A 24,804-nucleotide genomic window follows, 5' to 3' on the forward strand; every position below is an offset into this window, starting at 1 on the left:
GCTGGGGCTCCAGGCATGTGCCAGCCATTGAGCTTGTTCTCTTTACCTGGCTGTTGGGAACAGCTTGGAATAGACCTGAAGGAAATTGTGTCTAAACATTTCATCTTTTCTCTCTCACTGGTCCTCCGGAAAGAATGTTCAGTTTGCTTAGGTTTTTTTTTTTTTTTTTTTTGGGTGGTACTGAGGATGGAACCCAGGGGCTTTCTACCTCTGGGTTACACTCCCAGATCTATTTTTTATATTTTTATTTGGAAACAGGGTCTCAAGCCAGAGAGACTGGCTTCGAACCTGTATGATCCTCCTGTCTCCACCTCCCAAGCACAGGGATTACAAGCGTGCGCCACCACACCTGGCTTCACATACCTTTTTTGAGGGCTCATAATATCTGGACACTTTGTTGTAGCTTGGTGTATAGAGATGAACAGAAAAGTGACAGGACCTGCACTCATTGTTTAATAGACTGATTTTGGTGTGCTGCAAAATGTTTGGGCTGTAAACTTTTATACTTATGCTGAACAGACAACAAAATGTTTATGCTCATAGAGCGATCGATGTCTTATTCTGATGAGTCTCGACTGTCGAATCTTCTTCGGAGGATTACCCGGGAAGACGACAGAGACCGAAGACTGGCTACGGTAAAGCAGTTGAAAGAATTTATTCAGCAACCAGAAAATAAGCTGGTGAGTATAGTGTGTTTGGAATTGTAGATAATTCATAATAAACTACTTGTTGCCATCTGGAGTGGTTTGAGAAAGTGAAAAGTTTATTTCTAAGGGAAAAAAAAAAAAAGAAACATAGCAGAGATTCCTATTCCATACTTACTTGGCCTCTATTTTGATGATCTACAACTAATGTCCTCATATATATATATAAATTTCTCTACCCATGCTCATTATTGAAGTCAAATTGATACCTTCTTCTGTAAAATGCCTATAATTTTTAACACATTTTTATCCTGGAAAATCCTTTTATTCTCAGAATTTTTCTTTAGGACCCTAGGTAGTTTATTTTTTCATGTGTGACATGTAGGTATAGGGATACATATTTTTTATTCATGTGTACATTTGGACTTGTCGCCAGGACTAAGGAAATGGAACAACCCCTTAATAGAAAACAAAGTTCAGCTGGGTGTGGTGTCACACTTGTAATCCCAATACTTGGGAGGCTGAGACAGGAGGATTGCAGTTTGTGGAACAGCCTCAGCTACTTAGTGAGGCCTTCTGCAACTTTGTGAGACCTTGTTTCAAAATAAAGAGTAGAAAATAGGGTTGGGGATGTAGCTTGGAGGTAGAATGCCCCTGGATTCCATCTCCAGTACCTCAAAAACAAAACAAAACCCCACAAAAAACTATAAAAATAAAAACAATTCAGGAGTAGTTCGAAAACTATAATTTTATCTATGCTCTGTGATTCTCCTAATATTGAATTAAGATATGGGGCAGGACACAAAAAGAATGGTATTGTGAAGCAAAATAACATTTGATTTATATCAGGTTTCTCCAACCCCAGATTTTATTTTGAAAGGCTTTAAATAGCAAGTTACAATATTTTTACAGAGAACTTCATATACCTACTATCTAAATTTTGTCATTGACATTTTGTCATATTGCTTTATTGCTTATGTCTCCATCCATTATTGCTTTTTTAAAAATGCATTTCAGGTAAAACAAGCTTTTTGAGTTCATTTTTTTATTGATAATTATGACTGTTTCTTATGGATTTGTTTCTTTCCTAGTCTGAAGGTAAACATGACATTCCTGTTGTATGTTACTTGGAGACTGGAAATAATAAGGAAACTAAGGTGCTGTCTAATTAAAATTTGGTTAGGAGGCTGGTAGTATTGGCATAGGTTTGTAATCTCAGTACTTGGGAGGCTAGAACAGGAGGATTGTAGGTTTGTGGCCAGCCTCAGCTACTTAATGAGGCCTCTCCACAACTTAGACCCTTTTCAAGATAAAAAATAAAGTAGGGCTGGGGATGTAGAATGCTCCTGGATTCAATCCCCATAGGAAAAAAATAAATACAGAATTCTTAAAAGTATTAGGAGTTTGAAGTTTCTATAAATGTATTTTTTTATTTAAGGTACTAGTCAAACAGTTGGATAATATCTTGGCTGCTGTACATGATGTGCTTAATGAAAGGTAAGTAATCAATAATGTTTAAATTTAAATGACAAAAATAGTCTTAGAAATTATTTAAAATACACATGATAAACTCACTAGCTTTCTTAATAAAAATACATGATGTTTTACTGAGTCTTCATAATTTCATATGTATTATTTATGCTATTAAATAATAATAACAGTATTATCATTTACTGTTGAATACAAGTGGAATCCACTTGAAAGGGATTTTTTTTTTTCTTTTTTCTTTTTTGGCATTACCGGGGGTTGAACCTAGGGCCATTCTACCTCCCAGTTACACCCCCAGGCCTATTTTTACTTTTTTATTTTGAAGCAGTGTCTCACTAAGTAGCTAAGGCTGGCTTTGAAGCCGAATCCTCTTGTCTCAGCCTCCCCAATACTGGGATTACAGGTGTGTGCCACCATGCCCGGCAAAAGGGAGTCTTTTTTTTTTTTTTTTAATTTGCCAATCAGGGAGAATAAGTATTGCTTGTGGAACAGCATAAACTTTTGATTAAGATGCAGAGGAAAGCAATTTATTTATTTTTATTTATTTATTGTGGGTTTGGGAATGGAATCCAGGGGCATTTGACCTCCTAGCTACATCCCCTGCCTTATTTTTTATTCTTTATTTTGAGACAGGGTCTCACTAAATTGTGGAGGGCCTCACTAAGTATCTGAGGCTGTCCTTGAACTGTGATCCTCCAGTTTCAGCCTCCTGAATGCTGGGATTACAAGCGTGCGCCACCAAGCCCAGCTGCTATTTGTTTTAAGAACTAAGGAGTGTGTGTGTGTGTGTGTGTGTGTGTTGGTACTGGGGATCGAACCCATAAGCATTCTACATTCAAACTACACCCTCAGCCCGATTTTATTTTTTATTTGGAAACAGGGTCTCACTAGGTTGATGAGAGTTTCATTACTTGCTAAAACTATCCTCAAACTTGGTGATCCTCGTTTCTCAGCCTCCCAAGTAGTCGGGTTGCAGGCATGAGCTACCATGCCTGGCCTAGAACTAAGGAATTTTGAAACTGCTTAGAGAAAGGAGGTAAAGTGGAGCTTCCTTCTTTGAACAAAATGTGGATTTAAACCATCTTTGGGCCGGGCGTGGTGGTGCACGCTTGTAATCCCTGCGCTTGGGAGGCGGAGACAGGATAGCGCAGGTTCGAAGCCAGCCTTGCTGGCTTAATAGACCCTGTTTCCAAATAAAAATTAAAAAAAAAAAAATAGGTTTGGGAGTGTATCCCAGAGGTAGAAGGGCTTCCAGGAACCCCAGTAACACACACACACACACACACACACACACACCCAAAAAAAACATCTTTGGGGTTCACAAAGCTATACATAGAGATCTACAAAATTTTAGTATCGCAAAGCACCCCACATTTATCAGGTCATTAATATTATACTTAAATTAGTGCTATTATCTTTTAGTTTTCCTATTTTATAATTCTTTCACATTGAATGCTGTATAAAATATGTATATATAAATGAGTTTTATCTCATACTTTATTGCTGTTTTTTTCTGTGAATCACTTAGTTTGAAGCCTGAATTTTAGCACTTTTCAGCACATTCCTTACCATTTGTTAATTATTGATTTTGTAAAAGACAATCTAATACCTGAGAAAGATATTTTTGAGTGCTGCATGATAGAGAGAATACAGTATTTGGATTTGGTAAATTTCAACCTGTTATGTAAATTGAACTTTTAAAGATGATTTAAAAATTTTAAAAGACATCTAAGATGTTCTTTAAGAGATGTGTCATTCTTGTCATCTTTGAAAGCTTACACTCTCTGTGTGTTTTATCTTGTTTGCATTAAAATAAATACAGTAGCAAATTGCTTCAGGAGTTGAGACAGGAGGGAGCTTGTTGTCTTGGACTTCTCTGTGCTTCTCTGAGCTATGAGGCCGAGAAGATCTTCAAATGGATTTTTAGTAAATTTAGCTCATCTGCAAAAGATGAAGTTAAACTCCTCTACTTATGTGCCACCTACAAAGCACTAGAGACTGTAGGAGAAAAGAAAGCCTTTTCATCTGTAATGCAGGTAAGATTGGGATGGTGGGGGAACCGATTATGTGCGCGGGAAGGAAATTGTCCTTAAGCATGTCCTTGAGGGGAAGCGTGGGGCAAAGAAACTTAGAGTGGAGGGTGTCTACTGGTAGCAATAAGGTAAATAAAATTTCTCTTTATTTACCTAATAAGTAATAAGTAAAAGTTTCTCTTCTTGAGTTTTGGTGTAAAGGATAGTTTTTTCACGTTTTAGAAGCTTCCCTTTGGAGTTGCTTAATGTGAGAATGATTTGCAAATCTGAGTTAGACAGGAGTGGGCTTCACACTTTTTTGAGGGGTTCAAAAGCTAAAGCATCACAAGTTATTTCTAATTTTTTATTTGATAGCATGTCAAATATTATTAATCTAAGTGATATAAATATAATTATGTATAAGTGAATACCAGTTTCACTTAGTTTTATTTCTCATTCGTGTATTTGAATGTCTTGAAGCTCATTTCCTATTCAGTTTTGAGCAAGATTTTAAGATTTTACTGAAGTGGGACTTTTAGATACTAGGATATTGTTTTTGGAATACTTGATATGTTTTTGTTTTTTATAATTCATGATATGCCTTACTTTTAGTTTAAAAAATCAGATATAAGGAATATTTTGGCTTTTTTTGAAAAACGCATTTTTTTCCTGATTATAAAGGTGTTAGTTTCTGATAATTGCCTGTAACTAAACTGTGTAAGATAAGTTTTGGCTTACTTAGTCTAAGCCCACGTAAGTCCTACTTCAATAAATCTTAAATCTAATAAAATCTTAAAATCTTGCTCAAAACAATATGGAATGAGCTTCAAGACATTCAGATATACTATGTTAAATAAAATTAAGCAAGACTGATATTTATTTTTACATAGTTTTTTTTTTTTTTTTGGTGGTACTGGGGTTCCTGGAAGTCCTTCTACCTCCGGGATATACTCCCTTTTTATGTGGAAACAGGGTCTCTTAAGCCAGCAAGGCTGGCTCCGAACCAGCGCGATCCTCCTGTCTCCGCCTCCCAAACGCGGGGATTTAAAAGCGTACACCACCACGCCCGGTTATACATAGTTGTTTTTATATCACTGAGGTTAATAATTTTTGACATCAAATTGAAAAAGAACTAGAAACAAGTTGTGATGCTTTAGCTTTTAAATCCCTAAAAAAAATGTGAAGCCCACTCCTGTCCCCCTCTTTCTCTGTGTAGTGGGAATATGCACACCCTTTCTGCTTTTTCTTTTTTTTAAAACCATTTGAAAATAAATTATGCATGTCCTGACAAATAATCCCATAAAACTTAAAATATGTTTCTCCTATAAACAAAAATATTTGCCTTTAAAGCAATATTATCATGTGTAATGAAATAGATTTAATACATGTACAGTCAATATTTGGATGTTTGCAGTTGCTCCTAATCTTTTCTGGCTGTGTCTTATCTGACCCAAGATCCTATCAAGATTCAATATTGTCTTTGGTGGTTTGCCTTTTTAATCTCTTATATTCTCTGCACTTTTTTTTAGTCCCCTTTTATAGTATCTGCTTTTTATGTGTTCTTATTATCCCTTCCTGATCAGAGTCACTTTATTTTATTTTTGTGGTGTTGGGATTGGACCCAGGGGCCTTTACCTTCAAGCTACAACCCAGCCTGATTTTTTTATTATATATTTTGAAACGGTCTCACTAAGTTGTAGAGAGCCTCACTAAGTAGTTGAAGCTGGCCGTTGAAGCAGTGATCCTCCCATCTCAGCCTCCCAAGTACTAGGATTACAAGGGTGTGCCACCATGGCCAGCTTGGAGTCACTTTAAATATTTTGATGTGGGCACTTTGTGGGTCATTCTTACCATTGCGTCACAGCAGTGGTACATAATGTTACACAGTGTCGGGTTGTCTTACTCTGTGCAGAGGTTGATTACCGGTTGAAGGGATGACCACTGGGAAGGCTTATTTTCACCCCTTCGGGATTAGTAGTCTGGTTATAATACTTCGAAACCTTCTAAATATCCTGTTTTTCAGCAGTATATATATGTGATAGTTTTACCTGTTGATACTCTCTGTGCATATAGATTATAACATTGCTTGTTGTAAACGGTAGTTTTTCTAATTCTAGCATTTCTCGGGTGTGCCCGTGTGTGCGAGTACATGTGTACACACAGCATTTAGGGGAATATGGCTTTTTTTTTTTTTTTTTTTTTTTTTTTGGTGGTCATGGGGTTCCTGGAAGCCCTTCTACCTCCGGGCTACACTCCCAGACCTATTTTATATTTTTGAAACAGGGTCTCCTACGCCAGCGCGGCTGGCTTCGAACCTGCGCGATCCTCCTGTCTCCGCCTCCCAAGCGCGGGGATTACAAGCGTGCGCCACCTCGCCCAGCCGGGAATATGGCTTTTAACAGCTGCAAAGTATTCTGTTGGTGGTCTACTCTTTTGTATTTAATCATACACGTAGTAGTAACATGAGTATGCATTGCAATTTTTGGGTAGTGCCATGCTAATCTTAAGTCATTCTGATGGGAAATCAATTATATAAACTTTGTTCTAAAGCAATTATTGCATAAAATTTGCTGTACATTTTAAATTGGAAAGTAATTGTAGGGCTTTAAAGAAAAGTTTCCCAATCACATCTTATTTTTTATACCTGAAATTTAGTCATGGCCAGAGTAATAAATGGAACATTAATTTATTTTTAATTTAAAAAATTAAAAAAAAATTAAATGGAACATTTAAAAACATGTGACCTTGGCTGGGCGGGTTGGCACACCCTTATAATCCCCGTGCTTGGGAGGTGGAGACAGGAGTGTCGCACAGTTTCGAAGCCAGCCTTACTGGCTTAAGAGACCTTGTTTCCAAATAGAAATATAAAATAGGTCTAGGAGGATAGCCCAGAGGTACAAGGGTTCCATCCCCATTATCACCCAAAAAAAAAAAAAAAAAAAAAAAAAGATGTGATCTGGTACTGAAGTTAGTTGATATTATGGTGATAATACTAAGAAACATTTTAGTGAACTATTTTCAATTTTTTAAAAACTAGAACAATAGAGTTTATTTTGTTTGCTGTAATAGTTTTACATATAGTCATTAGTAAATACCATACCTAAGTTGCTATTTTTCTTCCCTATTTTATTGAATATTCATGGTTTATATCTTTTTTTTTTCAAGCTTGTAATGACCAGCCTGCAGTCCATTCTTGAGAATGTGGATACACCAGAATTACTTTGCAAATGTGTGAAGTGCATTCTTTTGGTGGCTCGATGTTACCCTCATATTTTCAGCACTAATTTTAGGGTGAGTTCCCTGCTCCCTTTCTTTGTGAAGGAATGAGAAGGATGCTGGAATGTATGAAGATTGGGGGTATCAGAAAACAATGCTTCTGCTCCTTTGAATATAATCATTGATGTTTGCGGGTTCAGGGTTGGGTGGTGCAATAATACTACTTTTTAATACCCACTACATTATTTTTTTCAGAAATCTTAGGGTATCTAATAACTTAAGCTATTTAAAGAAGCTGGATTTGGTAGAACAGTTCTGTAACTTCAATACTTGGGAGGGTGAGACAGGAGCAAGAGGATTGCAGATTTGAGGACAGCTTCAGCCATGTAGTGAGGTTTTCAGCAACCTAGTGAGACCCTATTTCCCAATAAACAAAAAAGGGGGGGGGGGCTGGGGACATAGGCCCCAGAGGTAGAATTCCCTTGGATTCAATTCCTAGTACTTAGTACCACCCTCCCCAAATTAAAGAAGATCAAATATTTCATTAATATAAGTGTATTCCTTCATTTTCCTATCCCTCTCCTCCTAAATTTCTGTTATGTCAAGTAGATAAAAGAGAAATGCTTCTTCTAGGATCTTGTACTGTGATGTGGTCCACAGGTGGGATAGCAGTAAGACCGTAAAATGATTGGCCTTCTCTCTTTCTGTCTCCATAAAGGACACGGTTGACATATTAGTTGGATGGCACATAGACCATACTCAGAAACCTTCCCTCACACAGCAGGTGTCTGGTAAGTGTTTAGCATATACTAGTCATTTAAATACTGTGAGAAGAGTGCCCGTCCCCCAAAGGCCAGCTGTTAATACTGTTTCTTCGTAATTCAAGAAAACTAATTGCCTCAGATAATTATATTGGTTATTATAAATGAGCATTGCATGTTTATTAAGTTAATCTATTCAAAGTAACATTATGCAGTTAGTAGTAGACAGGGAGAGTAAGTGCAGATTATAATGTTCCTATGAGAAATGAAAGGACTTACATGGGAGTCAGTTGTACAATATCCTAGTAAGAGAAGATATGATGGTAGCAATATGCTGAAATTTAGAATCGACTACCTAGGTTATTTGTGTTTTCTTTTTCTGAGTATTAAAAAAGGTTAAGCTGGGTGTGGTGGTACACACTTGTAATCCTAGCGTTTGGGAGGCTAAGGACAGGAGGATTGTGGTTCATGGACAGCCTCAGCTACTTAGGCCCTTTACAACTCAGTGAGATCTTGTTTTAAAATAAAGAAGAAAAACAGGGCTGGGGTGTAACTCAGAGGTAGAATACCTCTGGGTTCCACCCCCAGTACTGCAGTAAATAAACAAGTAAATAAATAAATAAATATAAAAAAGATTAATATGGAAAGTTGCCACAAATGATAAAGAAGTGATTTTCTATTTTGTTTTGCACCTTAGTAAATGGTAGTAAAACTGATTTGCTTATATCAGGTTGTTGCTTATTGGGTGCAATAAACTTCTGAAAATAAGATTTGCCAGTAAGACTGGTCTAGTTTCATTTCTGCTGGGAAGATGAACATAAACCTTTAATGGTTAGCTGTGACCCTAGTTTAGAAAACCAAGCTGGTAGTAGATGGTGGCACTTTGAGGATCAGTATGACAGTAGACTGATCAGTATGGTTAATAGTTGGCTGTCTCCAGTTTCATGATACAGGGCTTTGTTTTAAGGGTAGGAAAATTGGATGTGGTGACTCACACTTGTAATCCCAGTATGTGGGAGTCTGAGACAGGAGGATCACAGGTCCATTTGTGGCCAGCCTCAGCTACTTGGTGAGGTTCTCTGCAACTCAGTTTCAAAATAAATAATAAAAAATAGGGCTGAGGTGTAGTTCCGAGGTAGAATGCTCATGTGTTCAATCCCCAGCACCACTAAATAAATAAGTAATAAAATAAAATAAAAAGGGCTAGGATGTAGCTCAGTGGTAGAGTTTGCCTGGCATGTTCAAGACCCTGCATTCAGTTCTTCTTCTACTACTACTACTACTTAAAAAAAACAAGGAAGGGTAAGAAAACCAGATACCCTAGATACCTGTAAGACAGGGTTCTTGAAAATTTTTTAATTTAGGTTTTTCTCCCTACTCTTTCAAAATTTCTATGATACCAAGGGTGGTTGCAGAGTTTGGAGCCATTTTGGGTAGCAGACCTGGCATTTTCTACTACTCTTCTTGGTCAGTTTCTAGAGGACATGGAGGCATATGCTGAGGTGAGTCCATAAAAAGTTGTTTCTTGGCCGGGCGTGGTGGTGCACGCTTGTAATCCCAGCATTCAGGAGGCTAAGACTGGAGGATTGCGGTTCGTGGACAGCCTCAGCTACTAAGCAAGGCCCTTCACAAAGGAGTGAGACCCTGTTTTGAAAATGGAAAGCTGGGCGTGGGCGTGGTGGCGCATGCTTGTAATCCCAGCATTTGGGAGGCTGAGAACGGAGGATCGCGGTTTGTGGACAGCCTCAGCTACTTAGTTTGGCCCTCTGCAACTCAGACTCGGTTTCAAAATAAAGAATAAAAAATAGGGCAGGGGGTGTAGCTCGGAGGTCAAATGCCCCTTGGTTCCATCCCCAGACCCTAAAAAAAAAAAAAAAAAGAAGAAGAAGAAGAAGAAGAAGAAAATGGAAATACTAATAATTTAAAAAGGGCCTGGGGTGTAGCTTGGAGGTAGAATGCCCCTGGGTTCCATCTCCGGTACGGCAAAAAAAAAAAAAAAGAAAAAGAAAAAAGAAAAAAAAAAGAAAAAAAGTTTCTTAAAATGCCTATTAAAGGGAAACAAATAAGAAAAATAAAACAAGCTGGGTATAGTGGCACAGGCTTGCAATCCCAGTACTTGGGAGGCTGAGACAGGAGGATCTGGGTTCACAGCCAACCCCAGCTACTTAGGCCCTTTGCAATTCAGTGAGACCCTGTTTCCAAATAAAGAATAAAAAATCTGGCTAGGGGTGTAGCTCAGAGGTAGAGGTAGAATACCCATGAGTTGCCGGGCGAGGTGGCACATGCTTGTAATCCCCGCGCTTAGGAGGCAGAGACAGGAGGATGGCGCAGGTTTGAAGCCAGCCCTGCGCTCTGGCTTAGGAAACCCTGTTTCCAAATAAAAAATATAAAAATAGGTCTGGGAGTGTAGCCCGGAGGTAGAAGGAAAAAAAAAAAAAAAAAAAAAGAATACCCATGAGTTAAATCCCCAGCACCACACACACACACAAGAAACAAAATCTTAAATAGAGCTAGACTAATTTCAAAATAGTGCAGACCACCCGACATTTAAGCAGAAATTTCAAGACTATTGTAAAATTTAAAATTTTTTTAGATATTTGTTTTTTAGCTACCAAAAAGCCTATAAGAAAAATTATAGGCCTGATATTTTGAAAGCTTGAAATACTCTTGGTAGTTAGTATTTTCCTGAAAACATTCTCTGAAGGTCATTCTTATTTTTTGTTATCAGTAGAATCTTAAAAGGTGAATTGAAGCCGGGCATAGTGGCGCATGCTTGTAATCCCAGCATTGGGGAGCCTGAGACAGGAGTATCATGTCTCGAGGACAGCCTCAGCTACCACTTAGGCCCTTTGCAACTCAGTGAGACCCTGTATCAAAATAAAGAATAAAAAATAGGGCTGGTAGTATAGCTTGGCGGTAGAATGCCCCTGGATTCCACCCCCAGTACCACACACACACACACAAAAAGGCGAATTGATATGCTGTGTGAAAATATAAAACCCCTAAAGACTTTGCTCCTCTGTGTTCCAGGGATGGTGAGTCATGGTTTGGAGGACAAGCCTTGGCTTCATGCAGCTTGTGCAGGGGGCAAGCACCGCGCGCTTCAGAGCTGCTGAAGCCTTTGTCCTTGGTGCTCGGCTTTGCTGGCTTCACCGCCATGGCTGAAGCCTGTGCCTCTCCCGTCTGAATCTGTTTCTTCACATATACCATGGTTCTTGTTTGACTCCCACAGATATTAGCCTCATCCTTTCTTTACTCCTTTGCTAATTGTTGCCAACAGCATGCCTGCTGCTCTATAGTAATGTCTATTTGCCTTATTTTAGAGAGCAGCAAGGACATTTTGCTTCCACATATTTCCTTTGATTCCACATGTGCAATGTCCTTTTTCCTAGCTCATATTTATAGCTGATCTTTCAGAAGTACCAATTGTAGTTTGTAGAGACTTCCTTTTGGTATCCATAATATCTAATTATTTTGTTGTTTTGGTGTTGAATCATCAGTAAATATGTGTTGGTTCATATATCTCAATTTTATCTTTTCCTATAAGAATATTTTAGCCGGGCGTGGTGGCGCACGCTTGTGATCCCCGCACTTGGGAGGCGGAGACAGGAGGATTGCGCAGGTTCGAAGCTAGCCGCGCGCGCTGGCTTAGGAGACCCTGTTTCCAAATAAAAAATGTAAAAATAGGTCTGGGAGTGTAGCCTAGAGGTAGAAGGGCTTCCAGGAACCCCAGTACCACCAAAAAAAAAAAAAAAAAGAATATTTTATTTTCTCAACTAGATCATAAATCTGTAGATTAGGTCTTATAATTTTAAGCCCCTTCCTCTTGCATTTTATGTGCATAATATTGGTGTGGAATACTTTTTTTTAATTTAGTGGGTCAAAGAATTCCTAGACTGAGATTTTAGCAGAAAACCAATTTAGAAATAGTAAACATTTCTGACTCCATTTCTATGTATATTTAACTGTGCTATACATAGTAGGATTTATTTTCTCCTAACATCTATCTGTGTTGGTGCAGGGAATTATTTCCTTAATGTATTTGGTTTTATGTGAGCTTATTTAAGTAGAGATTAAACCCATTTTTATATTTACCGTCATAAGTGTGTTTTCTCTTGATAATTCCACATAATTTGTGAGAATTCATCCTATAGTTAATTCACTTAAAATTTGAGATTTAAAAAAATAAATAATGTACTGCTTAAATAAGAATGTTGTGAATTCACATCTAGGACCTCAGCCATGTGGCCTCTGGGGAATCAGTGGATGAAGATGTTCCTCCCCCATCAGTGTCGTTACCAAAGCTGGCAGCGCTTCTCCGGGTATTCAGTACTGTGGTGAGGAGCATTGGGGAACGCTTCAGCCCAATTCGGGGCCCTCCAATTACTGAGGCATATGTAACAGATGTAAGTATCTCTAGGAGTTTCAGGTGTACTTCTAAACCAAAATAGTTTTGTGTTGTTAATGCTTCTCATCCCCAGTGAACTACGTTATTAGCCCTTTGTTTAGCATGTATGTTTTATCTTTGTGCTTTGGTTACTTAATTAGCCAGAAAAGCAGGGAAGCCTGCTATATCTCACCTTCTTCTAGTTGTGCCCACACACCCTTAGTGAAGAAAGGGTCACTCTGAAATTTTTTGTTGTTGTTGTTGTTTTGGGTGGTGTGGGAGATGGAACCCAGATACCTTCTACTTCCGGGCTACACCCCAGCCACCCCCAGCCTTATTTTTTATTTGAAAACACAGTCTCTACTTTGCTGAGAGCCTGAGTTGCTGAGGCTGGCTTTGAACCTGCGATCCTCCTATCTCAGCCTCCCAAGTAGTGGGATTACAAACATGTGCCACCACATTTGGCTCATTCTGAATTTTTAAATGTCTATAAACTCTTTTCTTACGAGATTCCTCACAGATCCATTTATTTTTTTAATATATAACTTAAAAAATCTTATTCTCAGTTTTTAAGTAATATCAACTGCAGTTTTGCTTTTAGATTGAGTCTCCTATTAATTTTTCAACATATTAAGAATAACAGAGAAAATCTCAAAAAGCCACTTTATTTGAATATGACAGTAAAATTTATTAATCATTTATACACACATATTATTACTCTTGCTTTCAGATTACTTTTATTAGTATTAACAAGAGACTCATTTCTCTCCAAGTAAATTCTCTGGAAGAAAGCACCTAACTATGCATTTCCTGGTGATGTACTGAACTATTCAGATTTAATTTAATTAGTATCCATAGCATATTGTATATCTTTATTATTATTTGATGTCCTTGATAGCCTTATGATATTTAAACTACATACTAGTCTGAGGCCAGTTAGAAGAGGTAGCCACATTGCCAAACTTTAGTGACCCCCAACATTAGCTGCTGTAGAGTACTGTCCAGCAAGTAGATTTAATAGGAGAAATGAGCCCGAGGCATTATACTCTGAATAAGAAAGGAAATGCATGTGTGATATATCAATAAAAGATTTAATCCAAATGATAAAAATTTTACAGTTTGGGTTTAACACTAGCTTTTAGGGGCATTTACTTGTGCCTACACATTGCTAGATAAAGTACGATAGTACCCGTTGTAATTCTCGGTAAGTTAATTGTACATTGCAGCAGAAATGTCAGATGCTAAAAATAATTAAACCTTCATGTTGATATTTTAAACCTGATCACAATGGTTTAATATGTTTGTTTTCCTTTTTACTATTTAAAAGGTGGTTTGAAGATTGTCGGAGTTGAAATAAAGGCAGTTAACTCAGGTGTAAAACAAAAGAAAGGAACACAAACATTTTTCAAGATCGTTATATATTTTATGAAGATATTTTAGGCCTTAGTGAATGATTAAAAAAAAAAAAAAAACTCATGTAACGCCGGGCGTGGTGGCGCACGCTTGTAATCCCTGCACTTGGGAGGCGGAGACAGGAGGATCGCGCAGGTTCGAAGCCAGCTGCGCTGGCGTAAGAGACCCTGTTTCAAAAATATAAAATAGGTCTGGGCGTGTATCCCGGAGGTAGAAGGGCTTCCAGGAACCCCAGTACCACAAAAATAAACAAACAAACTCATGTATAGGTTTAAAAATCTAGTGGTTATTGACTATTATGGAAATATTTTGTAGGATCAGTTTGTTCTGTTTTTTCCCCCCTAAGTTTATTGCCAATTTGGCACATAACTCTTGATTGTTACACCTTGGTGCTTTGCATGCTTTGTGTGTGTGTGTGTGTGTGTGTGTGTGTGTGTGTGTGTGTGTGTGTGTGTGGTGTTCTGCCTTTCGTAACCCTTCACTGGTCTTCTGTGCTACGGTGGGGATGCTTGTCTTTATGGGGCTCATCGGGTGGAGCGCGTCGCTCAGTGGTGGAGCACTTAGCCCCATCATCATCAGTGCATGGATTTTAATATTAGCTTAAGGTGAATTGGATTTTTAGGCTTAAAAGATCAGCTGCCAAAAGCTGAAGAGCTAGATTTTGTGAGCAGGTTATTCCCATGCCATTAATATTGTTACTGTTTTAAGTTCTTGTGTATTTCATGTTTACAAAGAATCTGAGATTGAGCCATGTAGTGACTTTGGGGAGAGAGAAAGTGGATTTAAGGGAAATAGAGTATGACAGATTCTTCTTCCAGTCCCAGTAGCACTTTTGGAGTTTTTAGCTAAGATCATGTTTGTGTATTGTACTAAAGTTACCCTTATTTTTCAGCTACTGAGAAGCAGAAAATTAAGAGACTATTGGCAAGGCAGGCAGTTAATGTTCAATTGAAGCTGAATTAAGTAGAAAATATTTTCTTGCTTTGTGGAAGCATGTGAATTTTTTTAAAAAGCTGCTTGTTTTCCCCATTTGCAGGTTCTGTACAGAGTAATGAGATGTGTGACGGCTGCAAACCAAGTGTTTTTTTCTGAGGCTGTGTTGACAGCTGCTAATGAGTGTGTTGGTGTTTTGCTCGGCAGCTTGGATCCTAGCATGACTATACATTGTGACATGGTCATTACATACGGATTAGACCAACTGGAGAATTGCCAGGCTTGTGGTACCGATTATATCATCTCAGTCTTGAATTTACTCACGTTGGTATGTGAATTATTCTTTTGTTGCTCTTTTATGTGTTGATTTATTTAGGTCCTTAAATATAAATTGATGTGGAAGAAATGAAAGGCTTTGCTTTTTTAAGAACTTTATTTTTTAGAGGGCTTGATTATTCTTAATTTTATAAGCTAGTAGGCTTTTCTGGTATATATTTACTTTGAGTTTTTTTTTTTTTTTTTGGTTTTTGTTTTTTTTTTTTTTTCTGAAGCATCATCTTTCACTCCGGTTTATAGAACCTCTAATAATAACTACTGTATGAGAAAAAGTACTAGATTATAGCCAGGTGTGGTAGAGCACACCTGTAATCCCAGTACTTAGAAGGCTGAGACAGAAGGATCACAGGTTTGAGGACAGCCTCAGCAGTGTAGGAGACTCTTATCAACCTAGTGAGACTTTGTTTGAAAATAAAATAAGGCTGGGGGTGTAGTTCAGAGGTAGACTCCTCTTGGGTTCAATCCCCAATATCACACACACACACACACACACACACACACACACACACACACAATACTTGAAAACTATTTTGAAAGACTCAGTTATGTGTTTTTTCTCATAAAGACATCTTTTATAGTTTTTGCTCCTTTAACTTTTTAACTGTAATTGTTACCTTTTATTATGGACATTCTAAAACACATAAAAAATTGAACAGTACAATCTCTGCATACTCAGTAGTTATCTTCTAGAATTAGAAACACATGGCCCGTCTGGTATCATTTAGGCTGTGGGCTTTCCCTTCATCAGTTGTATTATTTTAAAGAAAATTGTAGATGGCTTTCTGTTCAACATTTCTACCAAAGTCCCTTTTCCAGTGGGGAAAAAAAATGCCCATATTTAAGTGTAAAATTCATGTCTCCTATTTAGGTGTTAAAAGTCATAAGCAAATACTGACACACACACACACACACACACACACACACACACATTTTTTTTTGTAGTACTGGGAATGGAACCCAAGGACATTCTACATCTGAGCTACCCCTCCAGTCCTAATTTTTATTCTATATTTGGAAACAGGGTCTCACTGAGTTGCAGAGGGCCTAAGTAGTAGCTGAGGCTGTCCTCGAACCACAGTACTCCTGTTTCAGCCTCCCAAATGCTGGGATTGCAAGCATGAGTCACCATGCCTGGCTAAATACTGATATTATTAACAAAAGTTTATAGTTTGAGGGTACACTTTGTATTGTTCACTTCATGTCACTTGATTTCTGGGGATTGGACCCCAGGCTTTGCACATGCCAGGTCTCTACAACTGAGCTCCATCCTCAGCCCTGTTTTGTTTTTAATTTTGAGGCATTCTGAGTTGCCCAAGCTGGCCCTGAACTTGTTGATCCTCCTGTCTCAGCTTCATCAGTTGCCAGGATTACAGGCATGTCACCACCCCCAGCCATTCTACGGGCTCTCACTAACGTGCATGGTGACAAGTACTCACTCTTACAGTGTCATACAGGATGCTCACTGTTGTTACTCATCCTCTTTGCCTTTCTCCTCTCAGACACCAGGCAGCCCCTAATCTTTTTACTGTCTCCATAGTTTTTGTGGAATGTCATAGAATTGGAATCATAGCCTTTTTAGGTTGGCTTCTTTGAATTGGCAGTATTCATTTAAGGTTCCTCCATGTCTTTTTGTGACCTGATAAACTCATTTTAAAAATTTTATTCTTCTAGATTGTTGAACAGATAAACACAAAACTGCCATCATCATTTGTAGAAAAGCTGTTTATACCATCATCTAAACTACTATTTTTACGCTACCATAAAGAAAAAGAGGTAAGTGATATTAATAATGGGTTTTGATAATGTTTGTCATTGAACATTTGGCCTTATGTTGTTTCCTGAGCTACGTAAGTGAAACAGTGAAATGATGTTTGATTAGATATAAAGCTATAAAATTAGGAGTGCGGTGTACCATGTAAATAAAAGTTATTAGCCAGCTGTGGTGGCACATTCCTATAGTCCCTGTACTTGGAAGACTGAGATAAAAGGATCATAGGTTCAAGATCAGTCTCAGCAGTACTGGGGATTGAACTCAGGGGCATTCTACTTCCAAGCTACACCCCCAGCCCTCTTTTTTATTCTTTATTTTGAAACAGGGTCTTAGCTGGGCATGGTGGCACACGCTTATAATCCCAGCATTTGGGAGGCTGAGACAGGAAGGAGGATCATGGTTTGGAGCCAGCCTTAGCTACTTAGTTAGGTCTTTTGCAACACAGTGAGACCCTGTTTCAAAATAAAAAATAAAAACTAGGGCTGGAGGTGTAGCTCGGGAGGTAGAATGCCCCTGAGTTCCATCCCCAGTACTGCAAGGTGTGTGTGTGGGGGGTACAGGATCTTACTAAATTGCAGAAAACCTCACCAAGTAGTTTAGGCTGGTCGTGAATCTGCTATACTCCTATTTTAGCCTCTCAAGTACTAGGATTACAAATGTGGGCCATCATGCCTGGCTGAGACCCTATTTCAGAATAAAAAATAAAAAAAGCTGGAGGTGTACCTTGGAGGTATAATGCCCCTGTGTTAAATCCCTACACACACACACACACACACACACACACACACACACACACACACACACCCTCTAGCAATACCTACTCAAATCTACCGTAAAGTTTCCAAGTAGATGTAGGAAAACCAGTCTTAAACTGGTGTTTATATGTTTGTTGACCTTGTTTTACACATGGCATATAAGAAATTTTGTATTGGCAGATTCAATTGAGAGTCTTTTTAATAGTTATTTTTTAATAGTTATCTTTAATAGTTTTGAATAAATTTTAATTATTCAAAATTATTAATTTAATAATTTTTAAAAGCTCACTAAGATGGTTATAGTAGTGGAAATCTGTCATCCCAGTAACTAGGTAGGTTGAAACCAGGGGGATTACAAGTTTGAGGCCAGGCTGGGCAATTTAGTGAGACCCTGTCTCAGAAGTACAAAGGACTACAAATGTTGCTCAATGATAGAGCTCCCTGGTAATTAAAAATAAAAACCTTTTAAAGATTAAAAAATAAATACATAAATGCTCACTGGTATGTGTAGGTTTCTAAAGGTTGGTTTTTAAAAAGCCAGTATCTTATCTGGGCACAGTGACACACACCTGTAACCCTAGCTACTCATGAGGTAGAGACAAGGGGATCATTTATTTGAGGCAGGAGAGGCAACGTAGTGAACCCTGTTTCCAAATACAAAGGGATGAGGATGTAGCTCAGTGGTAGAGCCCCTTGCCTAGCATGTTGGAGGCCTGAGTTTAAATCCCATTACCCTCTGTGCACCCCCCCTCCTCCCATGAACATGGTAGGTGCTCTTCACTGTAAATATATTAGTCCTAAATTGATTTGCATTCCCTGCACTGTGCAGATAGTGATTCATTTTCCATATAATCTAGGATACTTCCTTTCTGCTGAATTATCACATCTCTGAATTTTCTATTTTAGGTTGTTGCTGTAGCCCATGCTGTTTATCAAGCAGTGCTCAGCTTGAAGAATATTCCTGTTTTGGAGACTGCCTATAAGTTAATTTTGGGAGAAATGACTTGTGCTTTAAACAATCTGCTACATAGTCTACAACTTCCTGATGCCTGTTCTGAAATAAAACATGAGGCTTTTAAGAACCATGCTTTCAGTGTAGACAATGCAAAATTTGTAGTTATATTTGACCTCAGTGCCCTGACTACAATTGGAAATGCCAAGAATTCATTAATTGGGGTAAGTTCTTAATTGTTATAACTTTGTTTATGGTTGTACCTTTTCATATTATGTATTTATGTATTTAACATCCTGTCAATGTTGCTGCAGAATCAGTCTGTAACAAATGGCCACATATAGGACATGCATGTATAAATTTAGTAGGAGTATTTTCTTGCTATGAGATTTAACTTTTTGCCCCTGATAAGATATTTTAAGTTTGTTTTATTTTCTAGAAAATGTCTTTCATGAATTTCTCCTGTTAACTGTTGCAGCTTATAGAAAATTTGATGATATTTTCCACAGCTCAAATATGTAGTTTTTAAATATGCAATCTTTCTTCTCCTGCTGCTTTTCTTTTTCTTCTCTCCACTAAAATTAGTATTTATGTACCATCTTCTGTAAATATGATTGCCTACTTTTTTCTAGGAATATTCATACAGTCTTTCTTTTAGAAAAATAATTTTTTATGGAATTTTGAGTTATAATTATTGCTCGTGATTGTATATTTCTCCTATTGGACCTTGGAAAGTTGAAAAATCCAAATTCTTTTTTGTGATAATGGGAATTAAACCCAGGGACATTCTTCCTCTGACTTACATTCTGAACCCTATTTTATTTTTATTTAGAAACAGGACCTTGCAAAATTGCTGCGAACCTCGCTAAATTGCTGAGGCTGTCTGAACCTGTGATCCTCCTGTCTCAGCTTCTCAAATACTGGGGTTACAAGTGTGCGTCACCACGTCCGGCTGAAAAATACTCACTTTAATAGAAAATAATAGGATGTAATTAAATAATGTAATTAAATAATAGGATGTAATTTTCTAAGAAAGGAGTAGGAAGTCAGAATTTTACACCTCTATGTGCTTGTTCCAAGTTCTATGATCAGATCGATCGTCTTGTGCTGCCCCTTCTCTCATTGCTAGTTGTGGATTAGGTTTGAATGCTATAATAAACCCTTCCCTTCTTTACATACTACAGTGTGATTTTAGAGGAAATTGCATTGTGTTCAGATTGGAGGAGCTTAAATTTCTGTACTCGGGAAAAAAGGAGGAAGGGTGGGCATGGGGCGGCCAAGTGAAATGGAGTGTCTCACCAGCAGAAAAGGAGAGGGAAGGATGGAAAAGGCAGAGTCCAAGTTGTGCCTTTTATTTTTTCCCCTCATTAGACAGGACACCTTGCCTTTCAGAGAAGTTGAGGAAATGCAGGCTTCTATATTAAAGAGTACACACCAGCTGGGTGTGGTGGCACATGCTTGTAATCCCCGCGCTTGGGAGGCTGAGACAGGATGATCACGTAGGTTCGAAGCCAGCCTCAGCTACTGAGTGAGGCTCTCAGCAACTTAGTGAGACCCTTTTTCCAAATAAAGTATAAAATAGGTCTGGGAGTATAGCCCGGAGGTAGAAAGCCTCTGGGTTCCACCCCCAGTACCACCAGAAAAAAAGAGTACACACCAGAGACAAGCAAACTGTGGCACATAGGCCAGGTGCAGCACAGCACCTGTTTTGTTGTTTTTTTGTCTGTTTCAAAAATAGCTCCACTAAGGTATATTCCATACATCATACAATTCCCACTTATTTAAAATGCAATTCTAAGCCGGGCGTGGTGGCGCACGCTTGTAATCCCCATGCTTGGGAGGTGGAGACAGGAGGATTGCACAGGTTCGAAGCCAGCCTCAGCTACTGAGTGAGGCTCTCAGCAACTTAGTGAGACCCTGTTTCCAAATAAAATATAAAATAGATCTGGGAGTATAGCCCGGAGGTAGAAAACCTCTGGGTTCCACCCCCAGTACCAGAAAAATAAATAAGTAAATAAATAAATGAATAAAATGCAATTCTTATGTGGGAGGCTGAGGCTGGAGGATTGCAGATTGGAAGCCAGTGCATAATAGCATATTGAAGCCCTGTTTCAAAATAAAAAGTAAAATGGGTTGGGTGTAGCTCAGAAGTAGGATCCTCCTCTCCCTTGTTCATCTGTAGTACCACCAAAGTAACAATAATGGTGATGATGATGGTGTTTAATTTAGTTTTAATATATTCAGAATTGTGTGAACATTACCACTGTACACCTGTTGTACTAAAGAAAGTTGTATTAGCCATTCTCATTTCTCTGTTTGGCTATAGATTTTTTTTTTCTATAGTAGCAGAGTTAAAGGGTAGTCACATTGTAATAAAAATGCTCTATGGCCTGCAAAAAGCCAAGATTTACTGTATTATCTTCTGAAAAATTGTTTGCTGAAGGCCCCAGGTTTAGTACACTAGATTATTTTCAAATCTATAATTGTAATTTTTAAAATGCCTAAAGCCAGTGTGGTGTTATGTGTCTGTAGTTATATCTGCCCTCAAGGCTGAGGTAGGAGGATCAGTTGAACCCAGGAGCTCTGGACCAGCCTAGCCAACATAGTGAGCTCTCATTAAAAAAAAAAAAAAAAAAAAAAAGCCGGGCATGGTGGCGCACGCTTGTAATCCCCGCGCTTGGATCGCGCAGGTTCGAAGCCAGCCGCGCGCGCTGGCTTAGGAGACCCTGTTTCCAAATCTAAAAAATGTAAAAATAGGTCTGGGAGTGTAGCTCGGAGGTAGAAGGGCTTCCAGGAACCCCAGTACCACCAAAAAAAAAAAAAAAAAAAAAAAGTACCAACACCCTTATTTTGAAGTATAAACTCACTGTGTGCTCGTTTGTATCTTGGAGAGGCCATGAATCTATTTTTTCTGTATATTTTCAGATGTGGGCACTGTCTCCAACTGTCTTTGCACTTCTGAGTAAGAATCTGATGATTGTGCATGGTGACCTGGCTGTTCATTTCCCTGCCATTCAGTATGCAGTGCTGTACACATTGTATTCTCATTGTACCAGGTACTGTACATACAAATCCTTCATAAGGAAAAGACACAAAATTTGTATTTTAAACGTGCTTGCTTTTTTGATTAAAGATGAAAAGATGCTCCATACTTTGTCTTTCAGGCATGATCACTTTATATCTAGTAGTCTTAGCTCTTCTTCCCCTTCTTTGTTTGATGGAGCTGTGATTAGTACTGTAACTACAGCTACAAAGAAGCATTTCTCAATTATATTAAATCTTTTGGGAATATTGTTAAAGAAAGACAACCTCAACCAGGATACAAGGTAACTAATAAAATTTGCTTTTATAACTTGAGAGTAAAATCTCCATTGTCAAAAGTTTACGATTAGGTTTTACCACTTCATCTTTATATTGTTTGCTAAGATTTTTTTTGTTCTTTGGGAAAGGGTTGTTTTTATGGCATGCCACCATTTTGAGAAAGAAATTTCTGTAGTTTAAAATTTTATTTTTTACCATTTGAGGGGCTTAGAAAACCAATGTAAGAAGAAAAGATTTTAAGTTTTTTTCTTAATATGAAAGCAACCATTTATCTTGTGTTTCAGGAAACTGTTAATGACTTGGGCTTTGGAAGTGGCTGTTTTGATGAAGAAGTCTGAAACATACGCACCTTTATTCTCTCTTCCGTCTTTCCATAAATTTTCCAAAGGCCTTTTAGCCAACAGTAAGGGACTCTGATGTTTTGTTTTTGTTGATCAACCCTTAAAAAGGAATAACTGATAATGGGAGAAGGGAGTTAGTTCAGCAGTTTTTCTGACCTCAGCATGTATAATCCCCATTTTAGTGACATATGTATTCTTGATTTTTCTTAGTATTTGAAAAATAACTTGTTTTAAGTGTTTGTTACATTTTGAAGCTTATGTGAATGTTAATGTATTCCATATGCTTTCAATTTCCCTCAGAAAAAGACTGGTTACCTTAAGTGACTTTTGTTGAATACATTATTTTCCCAACATTACTGCCCATAGGTTCCAGGCAAGAACAGTGCCTAGTCTGTAGTAGAATCTACTTCTTTGTTTGGTAAATGAGTAGATGCAGAAAGTTATGACAAGTTAGAATATAGTGGGTTTTTTTTTTCTTCAAACTAAAAGTAACCTGTATTTGTCTTTAATAGCTCTTGTAGAAGATGTGAATATCTGTCTGCAAGCATGCAGCAGTCTACATGCGCTGTCTTCTTCCTTGCCGGACGATCTCTTACAGAGGTACTGACCGCAGGTTGTGTGTCTTGACTGGCCCTAATGACCTGTTACTGTTACCACACCTGCTCTGTCCACTTCTTTTGCACAGGTGCGTTGATGTTTGCCGTGTCCAACTAGTCCACAGTGGAGCTCGCATTCGACAAGCCTTTGGAAAGCTGTTGAAGTCAATTCCTTTAGATGTTGTCCTAAGGTATAACAGTTGTTTTGGATTTTACTACCTAGAAATTGTCTAGTTTAGGAAAAAACAAATTGTCACATTAGTATAGTAAAGCCGTATCTTGTATGGCATCGCTTTTTAGTGATTTAAGAGGTGACAAAGGATCAGATTTTGCAGGTCTCAGAAAATAAAAAATTTTATATTTTTATGACCTTTTTAAGGGCTCAATACTTAGGATAGTATAATACATGGACTGCAAACTGTATTTCTTAATAGTTCAGATATTTAGACGGGTGTGGTGGCTGGGGCACCCGTGTATTCCCAACTTTTGAGAGTCTGAGACCGGAGAATCGCGGTTTGTGGACAGCCTCAGCTACTTAGGCCATTTGCAACCCAGCAAGACACTATTTCAAAATAAAGAATAAAAAATAGGGCTGGGGGTGTAGCTCAGAGGTGGAATCCCTTCCACCCCCAGTTCCATTCCCAGTACCTCAAAAAAAAATTCATATATTTAAACTGTAATCTTTTATTATTTTTAAGTTGATTGGAGAGCTTTAAGAACAAAATTATGAAGTAATAACATCTCTATCCATTTTCAAACGTAGGTTTTCTAGCTTTTACTTCCAACTTAGTAAGGAAATAACCTGTTTACAATATGTGCTAACCTTTTAACTAAAACATTTTGCATAACAATGGCTTCATCTTTTTTGTCTACAGCAATAACAATCACACAGAAATTCAAGAAATTTCTCTAGCATTAAGAAGTCACATGAGTAAAGCGCCAAGTAATACATTCCACCCACAAGATTTTTCTGATGTTATTAGTTTTATTTTGTATGGAAATTCTCATAGAATAGGGTAAGACATTTCATTGCTTTATCTGGGAAAAGTAATTTTAATATTTTGTCCTTACCCAGTTTTGAGGAGAAAACATGTCTAAGGTGGTAGAGGAGAAAATAACATTTTTCTCCAGTGGGTTGTTTTTGTTTTCATCAGTGGGAAATTGCCTTGAAGATACCATCTCTAGAAACAAAAGTGGTCTTTGAAATTAAGTGGTGAAATGTGGTTGACATAAGTGATCAATTATTGTTAGCATTTGGGAAGAGGACCAGGGGCAAAGATTGTTAGGATGCTTAATTGTAGTGAATGAGTTTTATCCTGGCAGCCAAACTGTTGAGAGCTATGTACCCTGATAATTCACTCATACCATATCTCCATCCTACTTTTACTGTAAAAGATCTCAAAGTGAAAGATGGGAATACGGTGTTCTTCAGTTTCATAGATACTATTTTATTTTGGTAGAAAAAAATGGGAGTCCTCAAGTCCCCTTGCATTTGTCTTGAATTATTAAAATGAAGTTGTCATTGTTTGATCAATATAAAACTACTTTTCTCAGGAAGGACAATTGGTTAGAAAGATTATTCTATAGCTGCCAGAGATTGGATAAGCGGGACCAATCATCGATTCCCCGCAATCTTCTAAAGACAGACGCCGTCCTGTGGCAGTGGGCTATTTGGGAAGCAGCACAGTTCACTGTCCTTTCTAAGTTGAGAACCCCATTGGGCAGAGCTCAAGATACCTTCCAGACAATTGAAGGTAATCAACTCTTCTTGAAACTTTGTGATACAAATAAGTTTCAGAGCATTTTTAATTCAGAAGCAATTAATTTCTTATGTTTGTTAAAATAAAGAAGTTGAAAGCGAGGCATGGTGGCGCACAC

The 24,804-nt window shown here is 38.0% G+C and overlaps 1 protein-coding gene across 1 annotated transcript in view; it reads left to right on the plus strand.

The window, feature by feature from the left end:
• Nucleotides 1-24,804, plus strand: part of SMG1 (SMG1 nonsense mediated mRNA decay associated PI3K related kinase) — a gene marked incomplete at both ends in the record, with an annotated part of 117,112 nt that overhangs the window by 38,614 nt on the left and 53,694 nt on the right. Inside the window, 17 exons of the mRNA XM_080702131.1 lie at nt 544-680; nt 2,083-2,141; nt 3,955-4,168; nt 7,310-7,435; nt 8,079-8,151; nt 9,526-9,623; nt 12,354-12,527; nt 14,958-15,182; nt 16,862-16,963; nt 18,623-18,892; nt 21,594-21,724; nt 21,833-21,994; nt 22,274-22,392; nt 22,843-22,930; nt 23,016-23,117; nt 23,802-23,942; nt 24,481-24,680. Coding sequence (XP_080558257.1) covers nt 544-680; nt 2,083-2,141; nt 3,955-4,168; nt 7,310-7,435; nt 8,079-8,151; nt 9,526-9,623; nt 12,354-12,527; nt 14,958-15,182; nt 16,862-16,963; nt 18,623-18,892; nt 21,594-21,724; nt 21,833-21,994; nt 22,274-22,392; nt 22,843-22,930; nt 23,016-23,117; nt 23,802-23,942; nt 24,481-24,680 — 2,421 coding nt within the window. The remainder of the gene's footprint in view (nt 1-543; nt 681-2,082; nt 2,142-3,954; nt 4,169-7,309; nt 7,436-8,078; nt 8,152-9,525; nt 9,624-12,353; nt 12,528-14,957; nt 15,183-16,861; nt 16,964-18,622; nt 18,893-21,593; nt 21,725-21,832; nt 21,995-22,273; nt 22,393-22,842; nt 22,931-23,015; nt 23,118-23,801; nt 23,943-24,480; nt 24,681-24,804) is intronic.

The sequence above is a fragment of the Muscardinus avellanarius genome (genome assembly GCF_963383645.1).
Source record: "Muscardinus avellanarius genome assembly, chromosome: 10".
NCBI classification, from domain to species: domain Eukaryota; kingdom Metazoa; phylum Chordata; class Mammalia; order Rodentia; family Gliridae; genus Muscardinus; species Muscardinus avellanarius.